The sequence below is a fragment of the Molothrus aeneus genome, chromosome 2 (assembly GCF_037042795.1).
Source record: "Molothrus aeneus isolate 106 chromosome 2, BPBGC_Maene_1.0, whole genome shotgun sequence".
Taxonomy (NCBI): Eukaryota; Metazoa; Chordata; class Aves; order Passeriformes; family Icteridae; genus Molothrus; species Molothrus aeneus.
This window is the reverse complement of record NC_089647.1, coordinates 103,763,437-103,777,172: the sequence shown is the minus strand read 5'-3', so window position 1 is coordinate 103,777,172 and position 13,736 is coordinate 103,763,437. Positions and strand designations below refer to the sequence as shown.

At 44.3% G+C, this 13,736-nt stretch overlaps 2 protein-coding genes across 3 annotated transcripts in view; one reads left to right on the top strand and one right to left on the bottom strand.

The window, feature by feature from the left end:
- The window catches only part of PCYT1B (phosphate cytidylyltransferase 1B, choline), a 41,178-nt gene extending 38,009 nt beyond the window's left edge, over window positions 1-3,169 (top strand). For both annotated transcript variants that reach the window (XM_066545447.1, XM_066545446.1), the window contains exon 8: window positions 262-3,169. In XM_066545447.1, coding sequence (XP_066401544.1) covers window positions 262-468 — 207 coding nt within the window. In that variant the 3' untranslated portion in view covers window positions 469-3,169. The remainder of the gene's footprint in view (window positions 1-261) is intronic.
- Window positions 3,170-8,276: 5,107 nt separating this feature from the next.
- PDK3 (pyruvate dehydrogenase kinase 3) overlaps window positions 8,277-13,736 on the bottom strand; it is a 54,687-nt gene continuing 49,227 nt past the window's right edge. The window contains exon 11 of the mRNA XM_066545445.1: window positions 8,277-13,468. Coding sequence (XP_066401542.1) covers window positions 13,325-13,468 — 144 coding nt within the window. The 3' untranslated portion in view covers window positions 8,277-13,324. The remainder of the gene's footprint in view (window positions 13,469-13,736) is intronic.

The following is a 13,736-nucleotide window of genomic DNA, read 5'->3' as shown; positions in this document are numbered from 1 at the left end:
TGCAAAAAACACAAAGGGGGTCCCCCGTGTGTGGCTCAGGCCAGTACACATGGTGTTCCCACACTGGGGGTGGCCCAGCTGAGGTAAAAACTTGCATGCGAGGACCAGGTTATCATGAGCACAGCAGAGCAAACCAGCCATGCTCCAGGGCTCTGGCTCCCTGCTTGCTCCCCGGTGAGAGGCACAGTGCAGCCCCTGCCTGCCCCCAGCCTCCCCCTCTGTGCAGTACTCACAGAGCATCTTTTCACTTTGCTTTTGCAGAAGCAGATGTTCCAGGAACGAAGCGGCCGAATGCTCCAGGCCTTTTCTCCCCGGCAGAGCCCCAACAGCAGTCCTACGCGAGGCCGCTCGCCGTCCCGTTCTCCATCTCCACCCTGGGTCATCAATAAGACCTCCCCTCCCTCTTCTCCAAAAGCTGCCTCTGCCTCCCTCAGCAGCATGAGCGAGGGAGACGAGGATGAAAAATAAAATATCTATTTTTTTAACCGTGAGACAGAAGAACAAGCTATGAACTCAACCACCGGATGGGGAGAAGCGTGAGGAACACCAGGGGTACCTCTGGCAGCAGGGATCGTGCTCTGGGAGATGTCAAAAATGAACTGGAGCACTGCAAGGGAGATCTCAGGAAGAGCTTATCCCATCCCCACTCCCTCACGGTGCTGGAGGCCCAGCCAGCAGCACTTGCCAGGCACAGCCCCAGGGACTGGCAGAAAACCACCCATGTGCAAGTTCCTGCCCCTGTCCTGCTGCTTTCCAGCTGCTGCTCCAGGCACCGAGGGGGGCTGGCAGGAGGAGCCCAGCTGGCTCCCGATCCAGACCCAGCACACAGGCAAGGGCTGGCTGCAGCCTGCAGAGAGAGAAGATGCAGTTGTACCCTGCTGACCTTGAGCTCTTCTGGCACGTGAAGGAATGGCATTGCTGCAGCAAATATGTTGAGAAACTGGGAATAAAGATGTTTTTTTTTTTTCTTTTTCAATAACATCTACCCTGGAGCCCAAATCATGCACTGAAATGAAGAGATCGCCAGGCAAGTTGGTGGAAATCCATTTAACATATTCAGTGCTGCTTGTTGACCAAGCCTCTGTGTGGGGTGTAGGTATGGAGTCGGGCTTTTTGCTTTATCAGATCACTTTTCATGTTCCTAGTGCCTGAACAGCTGCCTAATCACTTCTGTTTTGCTCCCTGGCTTTGCACTTTGAAGGCAAGAAAGTAAATGAAAAGACAGCCATAGCTGGATTGTGGTGGTGTAGGAAATAAGACAGTTTCAAGATGCTGATGGTTTTTACTGATGAATTGTAAAAATATCCCAAGGCCTTTGGACGTGGCCTCCTAGGAAAACGTGCTGCTCCCAGCTATGTATCAGCAATGACAAGCAAACAGTGCTGCTGTGGTACTCAGCCAGTACAAACTTCTCATCAAACTTTAAACAAGATGTGTTCACAGACATACTGCCCCTGCAGAGGATCTCAAGGCTATTCCTCTACACTAATATGGAGAAAAAAAATGAAGAAAAGAACAAAGAAACTTTTTGAACAGGATTAGGCACAACTGTTTTCTTTCTCTGTCCATGACAGGTGTACAGCCTCAAGCAGAAACACAGGTGAAGCTCTCCCCTCAATGCTGATCTTCCTAGCTGGCAAAGCCGTCCTGCCTGACATCTGGTTCCACGTTCAGTCCCTCAGCTGACACCTGCTGGGGTGGCTGCAGGAGCTGGCAGGATTCCTGAGCCCTGGGGCTGCTCTGCCCCACAGCTGCAGGAAACCCCCAGCGCTGTGGTGGGGCTGTGCCACTGGTGCCACTTGGCTCCCCAGCTTGCCTGGCACAGCTGCCTCAGTGCACAGGCACGTTTGAGGCTCTCCAGCCCAGCAGCAGCTTTGGTGCCAGGCCAGCAGGTGACAGCTGCCACTGTCCCTGTCTCGCAGGCAGCCTGCTGGGCACAGCCTCAGGCAGCCTGGGCAGGGGGCTGCAGCCACAGCAGCACTCCTGTGCCACCACTGCCTGCAACTGCAACCCCACCAGGACACGCTGGCTGCTGGGGGCAGCACCAGTCAGCATTTGCTGGATCCCTGCACAGGCAGCACAGGAAATGCTGGAGGAGGGAGGGTTCCACGTCTCTCTTGGGAAAAAGCGGAGGGACCCAGATGCCCAAGCATGTGAGGTGGCTGTGCTTGCTGGCAGCAGCACCCCCTGGCTGCTGTCCTTACCTCCCTGGGTGACCTGGTTGATAGGTAGACACCTTTCCAGATACTCTCCTGGGCAAGTAAATTATAAACCTTGGTACCAGGCACCAAATTAGCCCCACACTCTGCTCACTCCCTACAGCTTTCATCCCTCCTCCACTACAAGGTAACTGATTTACTTTGGCAACGTTTTGCCAGACCACCACAAGACCAAGTACAACATCTCATGCATTTTGTCCTCTGGAGTCAAGCTAGTTCCTTCACAGCTGCCAAAACAGGTGAGCAGGAAATAGGGTGGAATGTGCAAAGGGACAGCCACAGATATTTCAGCTGCCACCAGCTGTGTGCCTGATGGGACCATGCAATTAAGACCTTTCTCAGCCTTAGGCAACCTGTTACTGTAATTTCATACCTGGGATGCACTTGTTAGTTTTTCTGATCCTTTGCAAGTCTTAAGTCTTCCCATCACAAACCACTCCTCCACCACAGGAACTGTCTGCTTCTACTGGTGCTGTTGATAGACGAGCCATATCCAAATGCAGTGGAGGTGGGCAAGGATTTGTTGTTCTTGGCTTTTACCGTTGTTTCTTGTTCGTTTTACTTTCCTAGCAGTTCCTGTTCAGCAGCCCTTGCTCAGTGGGTTAAGTGGAGACAGCACCACGACTTGTACATGGGAAGTAGAGAAAAACTCAGCAGTGACCTGTTCTTAACAGAATGTTTGTCAGGGTCACAGGTGGCTACCCAGCCACAAAGCCATATTCTGTACCAGGTGTCTTGTTTGCATTTAGGATATCACTAAGCTGAAGCCTTTGCCCTGCTGGTACATTCATGTGCTGTCTCCTGCAAACCAGAACCTCATGGTGTCTGGACACGTGGAAGACAATTTTGCACTTCTGAGTCATGGTTGGGTTTTCCTTTTCACAAGTATTGCTTTAATTTAGTCCTATTTATCAGCCAAGCTCCACATGAACAATAAAGTGTATGACAGACACAGCTGCCTCTCCCCTTCATTTTACAGCATCTTTGGACAGGTGAACACAACCTGCAGAGGAAACCCCAGTGGTGGCACAGTGACTGTCATCCCCATCCTTGGTAGCCCAGGGCTTTAGGCCTCTACAAAGCCACGAGAGCAGCTCTGCCAATATGCCCAAAAAGCTGCTGCTTGTTCTGCTGCTCTCTGCACTAACAGGATCACCTCTCCTTGCCTTTACCTTGCAGCCAGAAAAGTGTGGGGGAAGGTGAGGAAGTGCTTGTCCCAGCTGGAAAGGTGCAGCATTAGACATAAGCAGACTGATACCTTCTTTACCCTGCCCCAGCACAGTGGAATCAGGAGCCAATATTTTAATTCTTACTTCAAAGTGGAAGAAAGAAATAATGCTTTTGCAGCCATTCTGGTTCCACTGCTGAAAACCATCCCCAGCAGCAACTGAGTTGCTCTCGTGGGTGCCAAGATGATGTATGGCTGTGCCAGATGGAAAATGGCAGCAGCAAACATGAGCCACAGGGACAAATCCTGACACTGGCTTTTGGACTTGACTCTTCGCTGAACCAAGTCAGTCTGGTGTACAAATATTCCTGCTTTGCTCTTTCCCATTTGTCCTTTCTGTAAGAAGTCAGTACCTGCAGCAGCTCTAAAGATTATTTATTCAACAGTCCTGCCTCAGGCAGGGAGCAGCTGAAACAGCAAATGGAGGCTCAGGACTTCCCAGCCAAGACATTTTTAATTACAGAGTAAGCAAATTTCAAAGTCATTGAGCATAGGAGATAAACTATTTAATGGCACAGAGTCTATACCAAAACACTCCCAGATAATACAAATTCCCCGTATCACCTGAGATGGATTTGGGTCTGTTCCCAGCAGTGCCTTGGTAGCCCTTGGGAGATGTGTAAGAACATCCCTGGGAGTGAGCTTACAGTGTGCATCCCAGCCCAGAGGGGAGCCTTGTTCTGGCTGGTGGCAAACCCCTGAGGAACAAGGCAGTCCCTGAACCAACACCAGGCCTGTCAGCCCAGCAGCAAGGAAGGTTTGAGGCTACAGTAAATCTCCTTGTAAAAGGGCACCAAATCATCATGGAAAGTCTCCTGTGTGATAGCACGTAACTCCCTGACCTTCTCATGAAACAGAGCTGAAAATGAGGCAGAAAATGGAGCCAGGGCTTTGCCTCTTGCATGGAGACCCTTTCAAGTATCAAACCATCTTACAAACTCCTCTTCTGACTGGATTTTCACAACAGCTCACTTTCATCTGGCAACACAATGTGTGTTCCACAAGCACACACAGGTGTTTTCTGCCCTTTTCTTTCCGAAGGGAAGGCCCTTTCCTGGTGTAAGGAGAGACAGCATTAACATTTCTAAACCAAATGGAAATCAAGGCCACTGCCTCATGGCTCTTCCTGAGGGGAGAAGAGACAGACAGACTGAAATAAAAATAACTGAAAGCCTTTGGACAGGCACTTTCACTGTGCTAAGTGGGGAATGTGGGACTGAGACTCCAGCAGACCCTGAGGTGCTTGCCAGGACCAGCGGAATGCAGCAGGTTCCTGTGTTACACAATTCCTCAAATGTGACACCTGAGCTCCCCTGCCCCAGCAGGTACTCATGGCCAGGTCAAACGGTTCTTTCACACCTGGTATCTCCATCTCCTTTTAGAGGCTCTCTTCAACAACATCAATCTCTGCTTCAACAAGAAATGGGAAGTTCTGAGCCAGGTGAAGCAGTTTTGCCTTTCACAAAAACACAATTTTTTTTATGTTTAATGGGATTAATGAAGACAAAAATGTTCCATTATCTCAAAACAATTATTCCTGTGCCTAAGCACGTGACAGCAGGAACACTCAAAGGGAAAATCCTCCCTGGTGGCACCAACCAGGCTGCATGTGCACATCAAGTCTCACGCATATTTCAAATTCTAGAAATAGCTTTGAGAGAATAAATCATGTCCTCTTCAGCACATTTTGTGGGTTTTTTTTTTACCATATTCCTGTGATTCTCATAATTAATAATTTCATTAATTATGAGAATCACAGGAATACGGTAAATGAGATTAATAATATCTTTTTTTACCGTATTCCTATGATTCTCATTATTAATAATCTCATAATAATATTTCTCTACAAACACTGGTTTTCCATAAAATAAAGTGACTGTGAACTGCAAAGGCATCAGAGATGCAGTCAGAGCAGATTAATTATAACCTGCTCTTTACAAGTGACCACTTCTGATTACCAACAGGGGATGTTATTTTAATGTTCTACACACCATTCTGGGCTCCAGCTTTTTCATTTCAAAACTAACACATGAACCAGTAGGGATCCAGTTACTCTGCTACTTGGCCATACTTAAGATAGTTTATATCATCATCAGTGTAAAAGTTAATGAGCTTCATTTTTACCAGTGTCCTGAGCTTGCACTTCTATGGTATGTCATTAAAAGCCAAAGGCCAAAACAAAACGGGAAACTATCCCTTGGGGGAAATTTTCATTTGTTCCACTCATCCCCCCTTGGTTATCTAAAAGGCCTCTCACAAATGAGTGCATTTATTCTAGAAAAGAACCAACCTAGCATTTTAAATATTCATATTGTTCACATGCAAACAAAACTGCATAAAGCCATATCCTGTGTAAGAATTAACAAAATGCCCCCAGAATAGCTGGTTCCAAATTAAATATAATTCAAACAGCATCACAGATCTTGGGTGGCTTGTTTTAATTTCCTTTTTCCTCCACAAGAGAGCCTTTTCTTCAAATGACCCACAGCACTAACCTGGTACCACAGCCACAGAGAGAACATGAAGAACTGTCAGAAAACCCATAAGCTCACAGTCTATATCTTTTAGAGAAAGGGAAAAAGAAATAATGCTATGAGGTCAAACACCTCTATTCTGACACCTTTAAACTTCCACTTGGGGAAGTCAAATAAATTTGTCCTTAAGAATGTAGAGCTAAACCACACAGGAGCTAATTAAAACCCAGCCATTATGCAATGAGTGGTGGTGGTACCATGCCATCAGCAGAACTGACTCCAGCCAGTCTGACCTGAATGAAATTGCCCCCACAGAGAACCACCCAAGACATCTTGCATGTTTTACCCAACTGTTTACCAAGAAGCCAAAAGTTGAGATGCATTATGTATTTCAGCACTAACAGCAAAACAAAATGCATTTCAAAAGAGCAGAATAAAGCATAAGTCCAGCCTCTTCACCCATGACAAATGGCTATTTGTGAAGCAGTTTGTGAGTGGCAGCTGTGTCCATTACAACCTGCAGGCCCCAGCAGTTTTATACAGGCAGTTCTCAAGTGCTGCCTCACACTGACACTGACACCCATTCACTGAAGGGACACCCAGATCTGAAAACCAAGAAGGAAGATTTGTTCCCCTGGGGGGAAAACTTTACCTTTAATGCAACAACAGAGAGAAACTACCCCACAGCTGTGACACACACTTGGCACACACAGAGCCACCTTCCTTTACCTCAGTGCAAAGCTCACCATGCCTCGAGTGCTGGGCCTCCACCACCCCAGGACCCCCTCTCAAGCATTCCATGCACACAAAGAGATTTATTAACCAAATAATAATTTATTGACCACCTGGATCAGGCAAGGGAGGTGCTCAGGGGCAGCCATGCACACCCACAGGCCTGGGTCTGCCAGGACAGCTCATGGCACAATGTGCAGCATCAGCTCCCACAACCACAAGCACTTCAATCAAACTCCTCTGGAAATTTCCAAATACCAGAACAGTCACCATGGGACCTTGAAAATGGGAAGAACTGAAGCTTTCTTCTGAAAATGATCTTTTCAATCAGTGTGTTTGCAGGTACCTGCACATTTATTAATTTCAGGAAAAGAATCCACAGTGGCAGATCAAAATGGAAAATTGGTTTACAGTGTTCAAGTGCTGGCTCCAGCTGCAGTGGCAGAAGCAGTGATGTGTCTACTGCCTCTGGACTAGGAGACACGAGGGGAGCAGCTTGGGCCAAAGAAATACAAAAATTAAGCAAGTCACTAGGACAGAAAAGGACTTTGGGATTGCTGTGGCACCATTTCTAAAGGCTGCTGCTCTTAGACAACACAAGCAGGCATTATTTACTACACTCCTTGTAACTCCCAGAGAAGATAGTACAAAAGCTTCAAGTAAAAACAGCCTCTGAGTTAGATCATGAATATAAACTGATCAGACATTTTAAAAACATTTATTTTTTCCTATCAAGCATGCCTGACATGTTTTATATGTCTCACTTCATTTAAAAACTGTCTACTGCAAGACTTCTTTCCACTGAAAACAACAAATTAAAGTACTTAGTAAGTCTGCAGCCATCTAAAAAAGGCATGAATTGTATAACAAGAAAGAGATCCCTTATTACAAATTGTTCTCCCACATATGCCTGTGTCCTAAAGCCACAAATCTTCATTATACTGCTGCTGCAACTGTTTATCTTCCACAGGCAGCAACTGTCAAATATGCAGTACATGCTGACACATTTTGCAATTTTGAGCTACTTAATTAACTACTCAGCTCCTGTGAATACCCTGCCATGGCAAATGGTAAGCAGTGAGAAAGTACAACACACAGATTTCTTCTCAGCTGAAGTTTTAAAATAAATTCTTAATCTGAAAGAAAATTATCTCAGCTCTAGCAAAATTCTGGCCATCTGGAGCCTCATTTATTACTTAATAAGAAAGCTAACGAGCCAAGTAAGATGGGTCCCCAAGTCCCCAAGCATTTTCCTGCTCTGGAACTGCTTGGTAACAAACTTTGGGTTTTTTCATTTTCTTGAATAACTTATGAATGCATATAAAATGTCATGGAATGCTGAAGAAATTTCAAGGTAGAAGCCTTGGGTGTTAGAGATCTGTTTCCAACAGCTATTTTGGCTGTCAAGAACAATCTGAGAATTAGCTTTTGGGAGGTTTATACACCAGAAAAAAATCCAAAGCCAAAAGGTGCTCATATGCTAAAATTCCTCTTGAGCTCCCAAGTGAGCTGTCTGAGGGTGCTCCTCTGTAGGCACGTGAGAAATTGACCTCGGACTGCCAAATCACAAACTGAGCTCCAAATTGTGTGAAACCAAACCAGGCCCTTAAAAATGTCAACATGTAGTTTTTATGTAATTTTATTTGTCAGCCACGGAAGGAAAAAGGAAAACGAGTACACACAAGTCAAATACACAGGTAATAGACTAGAAACAAGACAAGTATCATAAGATTCCAAAATAAATTTAAAATATCACCAAGTAATCTCATGAAAAAATACTTCTCACCCCTCCATTACAGGTTTAGTAGATTCAAACAATGCCACACCTCAGAGGAAAGGCACCACAAGACCACTTTCCCTCGTGGATGCAACCCAGAGCAGCTCACCAGGAAGAGCTGTCCTGTACCTGACCCTGGGGACAAAGGGATTTAACTTCCACCCACATGACAAACTCATCACAGCCAGTCAGGGTCAGCACAGCCTGCAGCTCCCTGAGGACAATCCCTGCCCAGAGCATCCAGGGCACTGCCTGGCACCTGCTCTGCCTGATGTCACCTGCAGAGGGTGTGGATTTCAAAGGACTCTGTCCAACACCTCTTGGCAGTTTCAGTTCCAAGGAAAAATTCAATAAAACAATTAACACCAGAAGGACAATGTCAATTATCATACACTCATCAATCCTTCTAGTACCACATGAAAACCCCTCTGGATTTAAGAAGCAAACAAGTTCACTATGCTGATTTCTGAGGACTTTTAAGGCAACATAATGCTTCAATTAAAGCACATGAACTTTAAATTTTCTTATTTATTTTTAATTAGAAAGCCACTTCAATTACACAAATCTTGATTTTTTTAAAATTAATATCAACAGCCTGAGTCCTGATCCTGAGAACATTCATTTGAGTGGCATTCCTCTCATACACTGTTGACTTGTGCAAGTATTTGCAAGACTCAGCCCTGAAGTCACTGCACAATTTATAGCTACGTTCCTCATTTGTGAACAAACTCAACCTCTGAAGTCAGTAACACATTGTTCTGTCACGTGCCCTCATATTCTCTTAACTTCAGCAAAAACACATTTACATATGTGAATCCATAGGCAGGTGTGGATGCCAGGAAGAAGCAAGGAAGAGCTACCAGAAAGCACAGCAGCCTGGAAACAAGCAAGGAAAGGGACCACTGTCCAATGGGGCACGTTATCCTCAAGATAAATACTAACACTGAACATTGAGGCTGTTTTCTACAGAATTACTTCCATGAATCTTGACCACTTTTGCAGCACCTCACACATAAGGATCTAGAAGTACCCATTAATAAGGTGAGGAGGGAGGAAACCTCTTCCATGTCAATGAGGTCAAGGTATCACCTTAAATACATTGTCTGGGTGGAGGTGAACAGGAGATTGCACTAAAGATCACTCTTGCTCACTTCTTGGAGAAAATGAACAGCTGTTTCAGAGCAAATGCTACTGAGGACAAAGAAAAGAATGCTACCCAGTTGTAGCAGTAAATGGAGCCTTTCATGGCCAGAAAGTAGCCTGAGTTTTCCAAGAACACTATAATTAATATCCATGTTCTTTAAGCATGTGCCAATGGACCTGCTTAAACACTGCCCAAGAGGTAGCACAGACTGCAGCAGGACAAAGATTTCTCTGTGCTCTCCTAGGTCATCATAGTCAATTACACAGGCAAAGACTGCACCTGAGTTGCAAAAGAAGCATTTTGGTATCTTCTGAATTTTTCTCTGAAAGATCCCTTGCCGCCTTGAAACAAAGCCTAAAGAGCAGGGAGCATATGTACACAATTTGGAGAGACTTCTATTAATATTAAACTAGGCAGAGGATTAATAAAATTACATTCAAGACACATACACCAGAAAAATGCACATTGGACAAAAAGTAAACTATTTGTTACACTATGACATACAGAAGTTGTTTGTAAATTCTCAGGAAGAATCAAGGAGCAAACATCTCTTGTTCAGTTTGCTAATCATAAACACAACAGGTAAGGAACATTTTCACTGAAAACTTTTTTGTATTTCTGTGTCCTGTAAGTCAAGACAAGCAGGTTGCAATGACATCAGCAGGCCACAACTCTGAAAATCATAAAAATTGTGTATCATCAGAAAGTTTGGAATTAACAGCCCCAAGATATTAAAACATAGTTATTATAAGAGATTCCAATCAAAGGTGGAAGTAACTGAAAAAAAATCAGTATCTGTAATTAAACCAGCCATATTAAAAACCCACCCATGCTCATTTTTCAGGCACAGCTATTGAAAAACCCTCTCCTAATTGAAGGTCTGCTGTTGCTGCTTCCTAAAACAGCTTTCAGACTAAAATCCCTATGTAGAAACATGGCATAAGGACAATGAGTGGGGAACAACTGATGGCACTCCTGGGATTGCCACTAAAGCACAGACTGCCTGGACAGGGTTGGAGAGAAGTTCTCTCTTGTATTCATTGTAATGCCCCCATAAAGACCTTGGGGAATGGAAAGAAAATTAACTCCTTGTGCTCCAGCTGTTTTGAGGTGTTTGTACAAGCTCAGGGTTCTTGGAAATGGGTGCCATTTCAGGGGAGTTCCGTTTTCAGGTACTGGAGCACTCCAGTCCTGCAAGCAGCCAGATGTTTTTGTGGATCAATGACATCACTAACACAGCACAACATCCTCCACAGTAACTTCAGCTTTTGTTCAGTTTCCATGGTTTACATCCCATGGCTCCCATGGCCTACATGGAAACAAGTCCAGTGTGTCAGCATCCTTCCTTTGCTTTCTGTTCCCTCTCCTCATCATGTATAAGGAGACAGCCAAAAACAAGTACCAGGTCAGGATTTATACTTCAAAATACAATTTCTAACAAAAGCTGAAACTCAATTTTCTTATGAAGACTACCTCATTCCTTGGAATGTTTTGGGTAACGTTCTATAAAAAACTGACCACATGCAACCGAGGAAATACTAGTTTCATCACAGGTTTCTATCTTTAAGCAAAATCTCCTCTGCAATTACTATAAAACAAACAACTTGAAATAATTTTAAAAACAGTATGAAGTTACAGGTGGGGGCAGAAGATAAATGACTGAATTTTAGTAGATGTGACTTGCAACCAGTGTTTCAGTCAAACCATTGCCCTGGTTTCAGCAGAGCTGTATTGCTTGAATAACCAGCTGCCTTCTCTGCAGCAGTGCCTGCAGTGCTGGGAAGCTGCTGCTCTGGAGGCCACACATGTCACAGCCTCACTGTGCCCTGCCAGGATCCTCTGGCCAGGCCCCAGCAAGTCCACTTTGGATCAGGAGGGCCCCATCAGCCCCCTCCACTTCCTGCCCCTGGCAGAGGGGGCTCTGGGGGGCTCTGAGGGCAGCACTGCCCAGCTGAGCACAGGGAGAGCCTTCAGCAGCCGCCCTGCTGCCCCTGACCCGAGGGAAGGGCAGCAGCCCATGGACACAAGGAGCCAGTGCTCCAGGGCCTGATCCCATCCCTGTGTGAGGAACAGCCACAGGACCTCCAGCCCTGGGAGCTCAGCACTGGCACACAGGTCTGGGAACTCACTGCAACAGGCAAGGCAAGAACTTCCACTGCTCAGAAATGGGGCTCTATGGAGTTTATTGCTCAAAGCACTTTATAATCCTTCAATGAGATGTGCTATGAAGTGCAAAGTACTATTGTAAAGTCAAACTAAGATTCATTTTGTTTTTTTAAAATACCTAGGAATTTCTCAGCATTTCCCTAATAAATCAGTTCTTTATAAAAATAAATACTGGGAGGACAAAAGGGACAGTTCCCCCACAATTTTAGTAAACAAGTTTCATTTTTCCATGCTAAAATCTCTATTATCTTTCCAAAAAATATCAAAACACCTAAGAGAAATTGAGGGTGCATCAGAGCTGCTTACAACTCATCTTCTTTATTGCCACAGCTAATGTATCACCAGAGCTTCTAAATTTCACAGGTTTTTCTGAAAGGCCATAGTATCAGAAACAGCATTTGGCAAAGACTTTCTGAAGAACAGTTTTCTAATAGTCAGCAATGACCCTTACTATAAATTTAAGGGGAAAATACTTGGATTTTTTTCATCTTTGATATTTTTTAACTTAAATCAGGTACTGGCCACATTTTGTCCCTCCCATTTCTACTGTATTTCCAGTTTCATGTACTTAGACCAATAACATGTTCCAAAGGCTGGTGTACAACATCTTTATATACACTACAAATTCAGATTACCAGACTGCAGTCAGACATTGAATGTATAAATAACTTTGCAAACTATTTACAGGTTTTAAACTAATCAGGTTTCAAACAACCAACACTCTTAAGGCAAATTCATTTGTGTGACGGCTGTCTGGCCTCTCAGCATTTCTCTCCCCTCCCCAATTCCCCTAAAATGATAAGCAAATAGGAACTTGAATTACCCCCTGCCCCTGTATTGACAGAATTTCTTGTATGAAGAGATGATCTAACTACTTAGGAGCTTTCCTCAAAACAAGGAAAAATGCACAGAAATGCATTTCTGTGTCAAGAAAATCATTAAGTTGCATACCAAGGAGTGGAAGTCCTACCATCTTATAACAACACAACTTTTGTATGCACATGACAAATGGGTTTGGGAATTTGGAGAAAGCATCAGTTTAAAGCTGCACAACCCTTTTTAGAACTATGCATTTATAAACTCACTAGAGATAAGATCTGAAGAGCTCAAAGGGATTTTCTCTTAGTGGTGACACTGTGCAATACAAATGCTGCATGAAGCACACGTTTAACTAGGTCAGAATTTTTCTCTTACACCATATTGCTGTGCAAGATACTATTCACCACTCAGGGGTTCTGCACACCTTACCAATCCTTACATTGGAATAAGAATTGGCCACTTCAAATAGTATCTTTTTGTTACAATATTGTGTTCCTAAGTGCAGTCACAGTGCAATCCCTTTTGTCAATGCATGACTGAAGCAACCAAGCATATTCTGGTGAAGTACACAGGATTCACATACCAAACGTGCTCAGTGCCCTCCTGCAAGTCCCAATCATCACTTTGTTCTTAGTATTTTTCAATGCCTTGATCAGGTCTTTGTTTGGAAGTAATTAGCTACTGTGGTTTGAAGGATTTTGGAACAAAGCAGAGACTTTATACTGAATGCAGAGGTCATCTCCAACAGAGACAAAAGGTGGCAAATTATCGATTGGCTTTGTATTTAGAAGCATCCCTTGGTTCACTGCTGGGATTGCTCCAGTCATCTGCTTCAGGTGTGGTCTTGTAGTGCCGCCATGCTGACTTATTAAAAACAGGAAGTCTTTCAAATGATTCACTTGAAAGGGCCTATGGAAAAACAAAAGGAAGGTTAGGTATCACTGGAGATACAGAGCAAGGTGATACTCTGGGAGTTCTACAGTTACAACTTCTGCACCCAGTAAGTGTCACAGTTATCCCAGTGTTACATGTCACAGCACTACTTTGAAAATACTTGAGCTGCGACTAGTAGCTCTAGTTATACTCAAAGTCTCAGTCAAAGTTAAAAGAAAATAACAGCATTGAAAATTACTTCCCTTCTTTCCAGGGAGTGATGTCTACACAGATGGCAAGAAAT